Source organism: Atractosteus spatula, chromosome 1 (genome assembly GCF_055471065.1).
Source record: "Atractosteus spatula isolate fAtrSpa1 chromosome 1, fAtrSpa1.hap1, whole genome shotgun sequence".
Lineage (NCBI taxonomy): Eukaryota > Metazoa > Chordata > Actinopteri > Semionotiformes > Lepisosteidae > Atractosteus > Atractosteus spatula.
Window position 1 is genome coordinate 54940136 of NC_142706.1, and position 13641 is coordinate 54953776.

The window sequence follows — 13641 nt, forward strand, 5'->3', positions numbered from 1 at the left end:
GAAAATGAAATACAAGAGATGACATACACAGATGTTTATTAAAATGCTGCTGGCATTAACAAAAAGGAAGTACAGTGTCTGGCCTTCATTTGAAATCCATTCAATATTTGGTTACTGGGTTTCTGCAGGTCTTATTTTAATTCTGACAACTTTAAGTGAGTAATTTGCTGGCTTGAATGGTAGCCAGACTACACCGTTTTCAATCTCATAGGGAATTTTGCTACCTGGATCGTACAATCCCCCACTGTAATACATGCCATTCAGGTTGGCTGACTGACAGTTGTTATACCACCAGCCTCCACCATACATCTCTGCACAGTTCTCTTCCCACTTGTCACTATCTTTGTCATATGTGCTAAACTTCATGTTGTTATGGGATAAAAATGTACTCAGCTTAGTCTCTCCCTTTATAAGAGCATCTCCAGCATCACCATCATAATGGGAGACTTTCAGAATGTAACCTTCAGACTCTGAACCAACGCTAACAGAATACTCAGCATAGACTTCATTGCCCTCCCAGTCCTCCAGCTCGACCCTGAGAATACTCTCTTTCTGGGTAAGAAGGTTCAGGTATTTATTTCCCAGCCAAAGCTCTCCTTGGCCTTGCTTGTTCACGCTGCCAAATCCATGCTTGTACTCCTCCCAGGTTCTGTTGAAGTCGACAGATCCATCCATCCTCTGTTGAACTAGGACCCAACCGCCCAATAGTGTTTCCTGGTCACAGTAGACCTCCACTACATCCTCTGTGCCTTCCGGTTTAATTTTGAACAGGCCGCTTTTTGTGCCAGACCCATGGTTCTGGCTGATGTCTGCACAATCTGAAAAGTGATAAGAGATGTGAATTAAATTTGTTCTAACTGTGTTAGTAGTTCCAGAATTCATCAGAAACACATTTTGTTGACAGGATTTGGACCTAAGACCTTCCAAAACATATGTCCCACAAAATGAGATCAATCTTTAGTGATATCACAGAAGTATAAATGCTGCCACACTTACAAGAACTCTCCATTAATCTAATGTGACATATTAAAGGAGTAGCATTTTATTATTTATGTAGGATTCCTTTAACACCAATCACTCCAACTGACAGATGTGAGTAGTAATACTTTTATCAAAACCTATGAAATAAATATTTCAGTTAGTATTAGGTAATATTAAAAGAACTGACTTAAGATATATCTCAAGTGCTATGATTCCTTTATCAATATTATATAATACATTTAAATAGTTGTGAATAAGTACTTTCTATGAGATTCAGTTTAAGTCGGAATTGGGCATTGTTGTTCGTTTTTTAAAAAAAGGTACAAAATCATGAATAAATTCAGTTCTTAAAGTTATTTTTTGCCAGGAAACTGGAAAATAGCTTTGGTTTCCGAGTAATTACAATCTAATTAAAACAAGTTATGTTTTGCCAGATAAAGATAACGTCTTCATTACTGATTTGTGTTTACCTCTTCCAATGTAGTCTTTCTGACGTTTCACGGGTTCTTTCTTCAAGCTGCGAGCTCGGAAATCAGGCAAGTCTTCTTCTTCATCATCAAACTGAAAGGCACCCAAGTCGTCCCCCATATACATTGAAGTTTTAACAGTCTTGGTGCCAGTCACAGAGCTTGATGAATGATCGCCATCACAACAGTTTGATCCTCCACTTACCACAGAAGTCTTGGAGTATGAAGAGGAGCCACCCCCTTCGAAACCTCCAAACCCGTCATGTATACTTCCACCAGGCAAAATAACCTCCTTTTCAAATGTATGAAAGTCATCTGTGTCCCCCAGGTTTACAAAATCACCATCACCTCGTTCAGTATGTACAACTGTTTTGATAACTTTGGGCTGATCAGTGTGTCTTGTTGTGGTGGTAGTTATGGAAGAACCACTTCCCCCAAACTCTTTAGTGGTGGTGGTTGTGCTATGCTCTCTACGAAACAATGAGTCAATATCAGGGAAAAATTCAGACAATCTATCTACTCCTCCAGAGCTACCAGTGACTTTTACTGTGTAACCACCGCCAATATCTTTTGTTTCTTTAGCAGCACTGAGCAGAGCAGCATCATCAACTCCCAAACCTAAATTTTCACATTCTGGGCTGCCTCCTACTACTTCAACAGTTTCTACAGGGCCATCCTTTGTGAACACTGTTTTCTTTCTAATGGTTTTGGTACATTGCAGAACCTTAGTGTGTGTTGTAACAACTGAGTCTGTTTTTGGATCCTTTACTTCATCTTTACTGCCAGAAACTTGCTTATCTCTACCTGAAGTCACAGTAACAGCTGGGGACCCTTTGGGCCTAGTGTCGTCAACTTCTAAGGATAGTCGCACTTGCTCTATATCTTTGAAGAGGGTTAACTCCTGTTCACTTCCATTTGCAACACGAGATTTATAGATACTGGAGACAGTTGAGACCTCCTTTAAGGGTCTGCTCTTCATTACTCTCAAAGAGCTCACAGTTTCAACACTCTGCATGTTAACACTGTCTAATTGAGATAGTTGCTTGTCCAGGGTAACGTAGCTGTCTCTGTCAACTCTGTACTCATGGGCACTTGCACAAGATCCTTTACAGGACCGGATTTTGATGTCAATGTCGACCTGGTAAAAAAAAAACAGTAGATAAAAATAAGAACAAATGCCTAAAAATAACAATAAAAAATATTTTGAATGCCTTAAACCTTGTAATTCAGAAAAGGCAAATCATAGTTTAAGTTTGTTTAAGAACAGCAGCAAAATCTGGAAATACCCCTTCAAATGAGTGATTTTGACTATTATATTATACTGATGGGCTCAACATTGAATATATAATGATGTGATATTGTATCTCCTTATTTCACATATGAGAATTGTTAGAGTAATGCTTATTTCAGGTTTAATGCTTTATACATTTTAAATTGTCCTTGACAGGTGGGACTTGCAACAAAGTGCAATAATCACCAATTAATTCATATAGCAAATTTTCCTGATATGACATTAATACTTTGGATACTGGATATGATTTAAAGAATCTGGGGAAAAGATAGCATATACCTCAGATTACAGTTACCAAGATTGCCTCAGAATGAATTCTATACATTTTAGAAATTAAGAAATGGAAACTAATCCCAATATTTTGTTTAGCTAAGGATCTAACTTATAAAACCAGATACTTTAATAATAGCACAATTTGTATTTACCTCAATTCGCTGCATTTCATTAACTTGATCTCTGACCCTACTTTTAAGTGCAATGAGCAGCCTGATTTGCTGGTCAATTTTCAACTTCATGTCAATAATCCTTTGACGAAGCTGGTCTGCTAAGTTCTGGAACCTGTTATCAGCTCCTGCAAAGATGATGATAAAATACTTTTTTAATGATGGTGAACTGATATTCAGAAGAGTGCTAATATGAAACCTGTCTTTCAGACATCAGAGTAGATTGTACAGTAGATGAGACCAATTTTTGCCATCTGGGGAAAAGTACATTCAGAGAGATCATAATTTTTTCCTATATTAAAATGCATTTAAGAACACATTTAAAGAGTAAACCTTAAAAAGTTAGAAAATGTAAATTAATTGGGTCTTCTCTTAAAGATTTGAAAAAGAGAAGCATATGATTGTACATGCAGTAAATTAAGTAAAGAGCTAAAATATGTTTGAAGGTAACTTCCAAATCATTAAAAGAGAGCATTAGTCATTTCTGTTCTGTTTTTTTTTTCCTAAAGAAAAATCTTGTAATCTCGTTTACCTGTGTCGAGCACCAGTTTCTCCCTCAAAACGTCATAGGTGGTCTTGGTGATCTGGTCAGCAGATCTGTATTTGTTTCGGTTTTCATCTAAAAACTTGCGGATTTTGTCGATTTTATCAGCAAGGTCCTTATCAGCCTTGGTTAGAAGCCCTTGTATTCTGCAGCCAGAAGGGCATTTGGGACCCTACCAATTTGAATAAACAATGTTGTTTCATTATTTGACATATGTTACTATGATGTACAGCCATGTATTTACTATAACCAGGCACAACAGGCAAAATAGGTACAGAACCTATCTGAGATTATTTCTATTGTATCACTCAGATACAACCAATAAAACAATATAAAAGACCTGATGTGACTATTACATTGATTTGACATGGATTTGTTCAGAATAATGAGGAATCCTTGATGAGAGTTCTCACCCTCATCTTCTTGTGCTTTTTACACCAAGAGCTCATGTCTGAGGATGCACAATGTTGACAGAAAGACCTCAGCTATCTTACTTTGGCAGTCCAAGACTTGTGTATTCTGTTGAAAATCTTTCATAATATACCTGTTTGACAAAATTTCATATACAAAATTGGCATTGCATTTTTCTCTCTTGGTGGGGGCTACAGGCTTAATTCAATGTTTCTGCAAGAATAATTGATATGATTATATTTAGGGAATGCATGTTAGCTGCCTCACAGCTCTTGCATCCTGTCTTCGTAATCTGGCCTGGAGTACACTGTGTTTCAAATGTACATGTTCTCCTCAATGCCCACATAGGTGTTCAATGGGTGATTGAAATGGGTAATCAGTGGACTCCATTCATTGCCTTGTGATCCCTGTGATGGACTGGCATTGCTTCCAGGTTCTTTTCTGGCTTTTTTTTCCATTGCCTGCTGGATGAGGTTGTTTCTCATTGCAGACCTGTATTATACTAAACAGCTATTGAAACAGCTATGGGCAGATTATTATATCGCAAAACACCAATTCAAAGACATTTAAATCATTGAGTAGCATATGCCATTTGGACCTTCTTTGATAGTATCATTTAAAGGTTGTTTGATGAACCAGCATTTTCTTGGCAAGGTAAAGCAGGAACTTAAGTAGAAGTAGAAAGCTTTGTAGAAAAAACCTTACCCAGTCTTCATCCAAGCAGATTGGCCACTCTTTTTGAGAAGTACATGCAGCTTTGCTGCCATGTTCTACCGGTCTGGGTCCTCTTCCACTGGCGCCAGTTTCGTGAAACGTGGATTCTGGCTGAAAATCATTAAAAAATTAAACCTTATTACTCATATATTATGGCAATTTCCCAAATGCACCTGTTAGCATGGATTGCTGGTATTGTGTGAAAGGGTGTGTCTCTATAAATGTAAAATGTTATTTTACAATATAATGGTAGTACTTCCATGGCACATCATATTTGTGTGTGGTGCATTTGTGCATTGTGCAAAACATCTGGCAAAAGAGCTCTGTGCCTGGTGCATAACACGAGTTCACATGCAAAACAATTCCTTTGTGTCACATTTTACCAGTCTGTGTGTCAAATAACTTACAGTACTGTATGTTTCCTATGTTTAATGCACAAAATGTACATAAATCTGGAAAACAATACCATCATGCCTTTACAGTACATTTTCCCATATTTTAAGAACATTACAAGAGCTTTACATTTTTTTCAGTACTAAGTTATTCAATGTGAATGAAAACATTCTTATGATCCTGATATACTGTATATGGTAGATCCTGATGGAAAACGAAAAAATCCTCTTGATTGAACAACTGAACAATCCACGTGGAACACAATGATCCAACTGAATAGTGAGTGCACAAACTGTTAATACAAGTAAACTATCCAGGAACTGCGGAAACTAGTCAAAATGAATTTATCCTAAATGGCATGTGTTTTCTAATACAGTGTGTAATTTACAATCACAATTCTTGTTATATCTACCCAACTTGGAATAATTATTTGTGATTATTTTTTTTTCCAATTTGTGTACCTATACCCCCCCAACATTGCATACAGGAGAGAATGAGGACGTACAGGCTGACTCTTCTGACCCACCCCCTATCAAGCCACACATATTTTTACACATCACTGGCACCACAGTCCCCTGTTAGAGATTCGTCCCCAATTGGAGGAGAGGCATGTCTCTCATTAATTCTGATTGTACGCATTATTTCAATAAATGTGTTTGAGCAACAAATCAGCATAAGATACACTTAAATGAATAAATTCAAAAGTACTTGGAACAAATTTGACATGCATATGTACCAGAAACATGGAAAGGTAACTCATATATTTAAGAAATCAAGACTTCTCCTAAATCCTTCAAATCCAATGTGAATAAAAAGCAAAGGGAAGAAAATACTCTGAAACACTTTATGAAAAGCAAGCAGTAAATGCTTTAACATACTCAAAAAAGAAAACTGAAAAGTTGGTTTATAGTTCCTAATTAAATACACAGTTTTTGAAAACAGATTACTAAAGGTTTCATACACAGAAGAGCTCACTTTTCATAATATCCACTAGGAAAGTAGCCAAAGCACTTTTTAAAAGTACTGTACCAATCTCCAGAGGGTAGATTAGGGCAGAACAGGTGATGAAAGTATATTGAAATAAGTTCAAAGTATAAGCTAAAGTATAAAAGCTCTACTTTTTAAATGAACTCACTTGTTAAGCTTTTCATTATAATTTCTTACACACAAATATTAGTACTTTAAAAAAGTATTTACTGTTTGCTTTCTAAATCTGTGTTATTAAGTGTGACCTAACAATGTCTTAAAAGCATAGGAAAATACCCTTATATCACTTAATAATAAACTTACCTGTGATCGTTGAATAAAACCAACAATATCAAGTCAGAGCATACAGTACATTTTTAAAAAGCACTCACCTTTGCTGTAGAGAAGACTATAAGTAACCAGCATAAGTGATATAACTGCCCCATTGTTGTTGGTGGTGTCGAAAAGCGAGCTGAAATGTCAGTTCTGCTTGAAAATGTATCCAATTTGAACCCTTGATGACAAATCAAAGTTTGCTGACAATTTACCACTGTTTACCAAGCTAACAAGCACACGTAAGTAAATGATTGAAGAAAAATTTCTTGCAAAATTTGAGGTGATTTGTTTTGGCTGCCCTGATGTTCTTTCTGACACAGGACTCAGCTATTGATTTTAAGATTTTTTTAAAAGTTGGATAGTGGGCTGCTGCAATGTTTGAGACCTTTGTACTTGGATGCGCATGTACGTTCAAAGCCTCCAAAAGCACACAGAGAGATACCTGAACACCCACACAGGGCATCACCCTATCATTTCAGATACTAATGAGTTCTAATGTCTGGAAACATTATGTCTCATATCTGAATACTGAACAACTCCTTAGTCAGCGGGACATGACAAATGTCTGTTGACAGTTTACAAATACTGCTGTACCGTACTTAAGGTTGTTTGCTGTGTGTTAAATAAGAATGAATCATTGGTTATTGATCACTTACGAGAAGTTAAATAATGTATTTGCTGACAATAAAGTTTTTTGTTAAAAATTTTGAACTTCAGCTTTATGCATAAGAATGTCTTCTCTTTTTCCGGTTCTGTTAGTTGAAGCCCAAATCTGATGATAAGAAAGTGAAAGACACTATATCCTTAATCATAATGTTTTAGTTTTTACACATTAATCTATACATTTTCTTGGAGATTTTCTTTGACAATTGATTGTAGTGAGCACTCATCTAGGATCCACACAAGGGTTTTACATATAGGGAACACAGTCCCTATCTACAGTACAGTATATATCCTGTAGACACCTGTCTTTAACCAAACTATAGGATGTTGAGTCAGGGACATGATTAAGAGGTAATATAGTCCTATTAAAGCCTCTAGTTAGTTTGGCCAGTGTTTTCAAGAAAGTGGCACATTAATATTTTGTGTTAATTACAATGGTTTAAACTACATTTGTTTATTTTCTACACTCCCAAGGATCACTGAGGCTCTGGACCATAATGTTCTCTAACTGTAATCTCTTGATCTGAAGAGTGAATGCTGGACAGGCGGGACTTGCCCCTAGCGATAGACTGAAGATTGCTTTTTTGTTAACCTTTTGCTTCAGAAAACTGAACTGAACTTGCTTGTGTTTAAGAAAGTGACAGAACCACTGCTCTGAGGACATGAGGTTGTTTTGTTGCCACAAGTGGTGTTGGTGGAAAAATAGGTGGTGCCATTCCTTCTGGGCCAGAATCTACAAACCAATACTCCAGTGTGGTGAGAAGAGACACTATGCTGTAGGAGGTTTTTTTCCTTCAGTTAATGGATTATGTCGTTAAATATTCCATGGAACTATGGTAACCCCAGGGTCGTGGCTAAATTCTTCTCTGGTCTTACGTAATCTGCCTTCCTGAATATCAAATGGTGAAGCAGCTTCTTACTCCCCCACTTGATCTACTGTTTAGTAAGTGTAGGCTTCTGTAGATCACCCATGTGGGTGATGCTCTTTAGTGGTGGATGAAGTCGCTACCCTCTTATAATGTAAAATATTTTGGAAGAAAAATATTTTATATAAATGCGAGGGGTAATTATTATAAGTACTATTAAGAATTTTAAAGTGTAAGAAATTAAAAGATGACTGAAGTTAGTTGTTTCATTTTCTTCCAATTTACAATAAATACATAATCATGTTAGTACAGTATATGCTGTATAAGTACTGTATGTCAGTGATCTTCAGGAAGATCAGATGAACTGTAAGAGTAGAGAGACCTACTGTAACTGTAGAAATCAAAATACCAAAAAATGCCAGGGTACCGGCAGAGACAACATTTCTGTTGGAGCTGATCTACTGTATTCTGAAGTTGTTTTGATCCAGTACCAAAACAGAGTAGAAAAAATAAGAGATTAAAATTATGGAAGAATAAAGTGTATAAATGTTTCTGTTTGTTGATTTTTTATTGATCCAAATTGAAATACTAGATATGAAAAACAAATGGCCAGCACAGTGGCACAGTGGTTGGCATTGGTGTCTTGCAGCATTGGAACTCTATCTGTGTTCAGTTTCTCAGGGGCTATCTCTGTTTTTATGTTCTCCCCATGTTCGTGTGAGTTTTCTAAGGGTATTCTGGTTTCCTCACGCTGCCCAAAGACAAGCTGGAAAAATTAATTTCTTTCTGTAAAATTGGCCCTTGTGTAAGTGTGCGTGTTGGTGTCTATGCATGCTCTGCGATGACTGGTGTCCTATCTAGGGTGTATCCTGCCTTGCACCTAATGTTTCCATGATAGGCTCTGAGCCACTGCAAGTCTGAATTGGATAAGTGGATAATGAAAGTGATTATAATGATGATGATGATGGTGAAGGAAAAATAAAATATGTATTAATGATAGCAGCATACCTGAGGAACTCCTCCATAGACGGTCTCAAGCCTGTTTGCGAAAGGAGGACGGACTTCAGCGACAGGCCGTGCAACAACCGGCTGAAGAAAAATTCCTTGTTGCGTCAAAATGCACACGACAACTCAACGACATACGGGAAATGCTAGGGGGTCCACCGCAGGTGATGCGCAGCGTCCTCGCCCAGACGCTGCGAGAAATGGGCGAGCGCTACCGGCTCAAGGACGGAGACGGTTAAAGAAGCTAGTCCTTCATCACCACCATCATCATCATCATCATCATCAACAACAACAGCCAAAAAGAATCCGGCTGGCGACCATCAACATCGGAACAATGACGGGCCGAAGCCGAGAACTGGCTAATTCCCAGAAGGAGCGAAAAGTGGACATCGCCTGCATTCAAGAGACCAAATGGGACGGCGCAAAATCAAGATCAATCGGAGAAGGCTATAAGCTGATTTACCACGGCAAGAAGACGACACAAAATGGCGTCGGTGTGGTCGTAAGCCAGTGGATCCGCGACAGCGTCACCGAAGTAGCCCGAATCACCGACCGCCTCATGTCCACCAAAATCAGCATGGGAACCAGCATACTGCGCGTTGTGTCATGGCTGGCTGCCCAGACGAGGAGAAAGAGAAATTTTGGCACGACCTCGAAACGCACGTCCAAGCCATGACAGCGAACTTCTTTGCATTGGCGGAGACCTCAATGGGCATGTTGGCCGAGCAAAGGATATTTTCGATTGTAACCATGGCGGACAAGGACACGGCAACCATAATGAAGGCGGCACCCGGATCCTAGAGCACGCGGAAGCCTGGGATCTGGCCATCACCAACACCTTCTTCAAAAAGCGGGAATCACACCTCATCACCTACTACAGCGGCAGTCGAACATCTCAGATCGACTACTGGATGGTGAGACGACGAGACTTCAAAATGGTCACTGACACCAAAGTAATCCCGTACAACAGCATCCCCCACAACATCGGCTACTGGTGTTGGATGCCAAAGACCGTCGAGTCCAAACTCCAGCGCGACCAACCACCAAGATTGAACGCATCAAATGGTGGAAATTACCAGAACATTGAGCTGTCGTGAAGGCAACACTAGGACCATTGGTGCCCAATCCAAGATCAACAGTCGGCGGAGATTGGAACGACCTGGTTGAATGCGTCAAGACATGCGCCGCAACCACCCTGGGAACCATAAAACCAAACAGGCTTCATCGACAAACAAACCTGGTGGTGGAACGATGATGTGCAGCAGGCAACCAAGGCAAAAAAGGACGCCTACAAGACCTGGTGGCAGACAAAATGCCCAGGCGATCTTGTACGATACCGCACACTGAAATCCACCGCAAAGCGAACCGTGGCGACTGCAAAGGCTGCGCACTACCAGGACCTCTATGACCAACTGGACATGCCTGGTGGTGCAAACAAGATCTACAAACTCGGCCGCGCACGCGACCGTGCCACACAAGACCTAGGACACGTTATCAACATCAAAGATGAAAATGCCGCAGAAGCCAAAAGACATCCTTCAGTGCTGGAAGGACTACTTCGAGAAAATATGTAACGAGGAATTTCCACATCCTCCACTACTAGCAGCCCATACCATCTCCGGCCCAGTACCCACCATCACAATCGCAGAAGTAACCACCGCCATCAACAAGATGAAAGGTGGCAAAGCAACTGGCCCGGATGACATCCCAGCCGAAGTATGGAAGCTCCTTGGAACACAAGGAGCAGCATGGCTCGTGGACCTCTTCAATAAGATCATTGAGGAAAAGGCACCCCCGGAAACGTGGCAAACCAGCATCACAGTGCCAATTTGGAAAGGCAAAGGCGACGTTAACAACTGCTCCAATTACAGACCGATCCGGCTGCTGTGCCATAAATGAAGATTTTCGAGCATGTGCTGGATGCACGACTAAGAACCATCGTTGATATCTCGCCAAACCAATGCGGCTTTGTGAAAAACTGCGGATCAACAGACGCCATACACGCAGCCCGCCTACTGATGGAAAGGCACCACGAGAAGAGGAAAACAATCCACATGGCATTTCTCGACCTGGAAAAGGCATTCGACAGGGTACCGCACGATCTCATCTGGCTGGCACTGCGACAGCACCACGTCCCTGAAGCCTATGTCAGCTGGACAAACCTCCTGTACCAAAAGGCCACTAGCTCAGTACGTTGCACAGCTGGAACCTCAGACACCTTCCCGATCAATGTTGGCGTCCACCAAGGCTCAGCCTTGTCTCCTCTGCTATTCATACTTTGCATGGATACAGTGACCAAAGATATCCAAACAAGGCATCCATGGACGCTATTGTATGCCGACGATGTTATGACAGCAAGTGAAACGCGACATGGCCTCGAACAGCAAGTACAGGAGTGGAAGACACGCCTTGAACAATTCAGGATGAAATTGAACATCAAGAAGACGCGAGTCAGCGCCGCTTGGATGAAATGGCGGCAGGTCACTGGAGTACTGTGCGACAAGAAGATCCCTTTGCGCCTAAAATCCAAAGTCTACCGCTCAGTGGTCAGACCAGTTTCCCTATACGGAACTGAATGCTGGCCAACGACAAAGAAACATGAACAGGCACTCCATACGATGGAAATGAAGATGCTGCAATGGACCCTCGGCTTGACAAGACTAGACCATGTCATGAATGAAGAGGTGCGAAAAACACTCAAAGTCGCCCCAATCACTGAGAAAATGAGGGAATCGTGCCTGCGATGGTATGGACACGTGCTCCGCAGCAATGACACATCAATGGCAAAGACCGCCCTCGAATTGAATGTGGAAGGTCGCCGGCCCCATGGACAACCATTTACGCGCTGGCTGGATCGGCTGAAAGACGACATGCGCCTCGCAAAAGTCACCTGCCGAGACACCGCAGATCGTACGAAGTGGAAAAATCGTTGCAAACAAGCAGATCCCACATAAGTGGGAAAATGCGAAGAAGAAGAAAGAAAGATGGCAGCATACCTGAGGGTATAATGAAGAAATAGGGAAAGGGATATAGAGACGAAGAGCTCTGTAAAAGCTCTCATGATAGCCATAGCCTGTCATAGTATGTTTATCTTTGAGCTCAGGTTAAGATCTATAGTTCATGCTTTGTTAGTTAAAAACTAACTCACCTAACTTAGGTTATCCTATAGTATTACATAATTAGAAGAGAACCACCAAAGCTGGGGGGGTGTTGCGTTTCAAGGCAGTCCACACATGGGTAGCTACAGTATGTGGATAAGATGGGACTCTGCTCGTCTGCAGTGACATCAAAGAGAGGTGCACTCTTTTTCCAAACTCTCCTGTGAAGCACAGCATAGTCCTCAGCACATTAAATACTATTACAGAGTTTTGATTACATGACATCTTACTTATGGAAGTAATTGATTTTTCCAAATTGGGAAGGTGTAAAATAGAAAAGACAAAAAATTTAAGCTACTTTACATTCTCTTAATACAATGAATTGTTTAAATGCTACATAGAGGTAGTCAGTCATAATACCTTAGTTGTTATAATACCTTGCAAATAGATATTTAAAAATATGAAATAGCAGTAAATCCAGATTCATTTTCTTTCACAGTGATTATTTTTTCAAACACAGACTATGAAACATTGTTGTAAACCTATACTTTTCAAATTGAAAGTGCACAAAAGCATCAGATATATCAGATATATCTTTATTTAAAAAAGGATATGCATGTATTTTGTGTGATGATATTGAAAAGCTTAATAATTTTATAATAATGTTATAATATCAGTTTTACAGTCTAAATGATTAAGGCATCAGATTGTTAAAAAGTAAATTAATACAAAATGAATGTATGTACAGGTATCATGGTGGTGAATTGTGAGGTGACTTTTCTACTGTACAGTACAAGAACATAACCAGCTTTCCACCAGACAGACGCAGAGTGAAGAACTAGAGGCCTTTAAAGAGCATTATCAATTGGTGTTACTTGTTTCTGCTTTAGTGTAAATTAGTACTGTGAACTAATGCCCTCATGTCTTTAACTTGTGTCTGCTCCTTTCATTTTCAGTACACATTATTCCAACATGTATTGAATGAATCATCAATGGAAATGGGCAGCATGGTGGCAAGAGGCTTTTAGTGTTGTTGCCTCGAATTACCTGGGCCCTGAGTTCAAAGTTGGTTTTCTGTTTTATTGTTTTTCCCACGTTCATGTTAATTTTTGTCAGGTGCTCTGCTTTCCTCCCACCAACCAAGGACATATAGTTTAGATTTTCTGCTGTGAATAATCCCTTTCTAAACTGGGAGGGTTTTTTTCCAGGAATGATGAGACTTGGTTATGCCACCAAATCACATCTACTGTAAATGAGCAAAATGGACAGAATGTCCTCCTCTCATTTGTAGACTGGAAAATGATTCAGTAAAACAATATTGCTGGAAACTAGTAATTGTGAATTTTGTGCCATTGCAATAGAATCAAATAAGGCTTCCAAGAATTGTCGAGTGGAAAGCATGAGAGTTTCAGCTGTTAAGAAAAAATACTTTTATTGTTCTAACAGGAAACAAACCACCCTTC

The 13641-nt window shown here is 39.8% G+C and overlaps 1 protein-coding gene and 1 pseudogene across 1 annotated transcript; one reads left to right on the forward strand and one right to left on the reverse strand.

The window, feature by feature from the left end:
• Positions 1-19: 19 nt before the first annotated feature.
• On the reverse strand, positions 20-6711 carry fga (fibrinogen alpha chain). Its single transcript, XM_088923829.1, has 6 exons — positions 6603-6711; positions 4843-4962; positions 3715-3898; positions 3165-3310; positions 1452-2586; positions 20-818 (listed from the first exon to the last, which is right to left on the reverse strand). The coding sequence occupies exons 1-6, from the start codon at positions 6654-6656 to the stop codon at positions 112-114; spliced, it is 2346 nt and encodes a 781-aa protein (XP_088779955.1). The 5' UTR covers positions 6657-6711; the 3' UTR covers positions 20-111.
• A 2481-nt stretch (positions 6712-9192) lies between these two features.
• On the forward strand, positions 9193-10654 carry LOC148841296 (uncharacterized; annotated as a pseudogene).
• Positions 10655-13641: the final 2987 nt, after the last annotated feature.

Coding starts and splice junctions, on each gene's coding strand:
- fga (XM_088923829.1), bottom strand. CDS start 6,656: ATGGGGCAGTTATATCACTTATGCTGGTTACTTATAGTCTTCTCTACA. Junction 4,963..6,602: donor TAGTCTTCTCTACAGCAAAG/GTGAGTGCTTTT, acceptor AATGATTTTCAG/CCAGAATCCACGTTTCACGA. Junction 2,587..3,164: donor ATGAAATGCAGCGAATTGAG/GTAAATACAAAT, acceptor TTTTTTTACCAG/GTCGACATTGACATCAAAAT.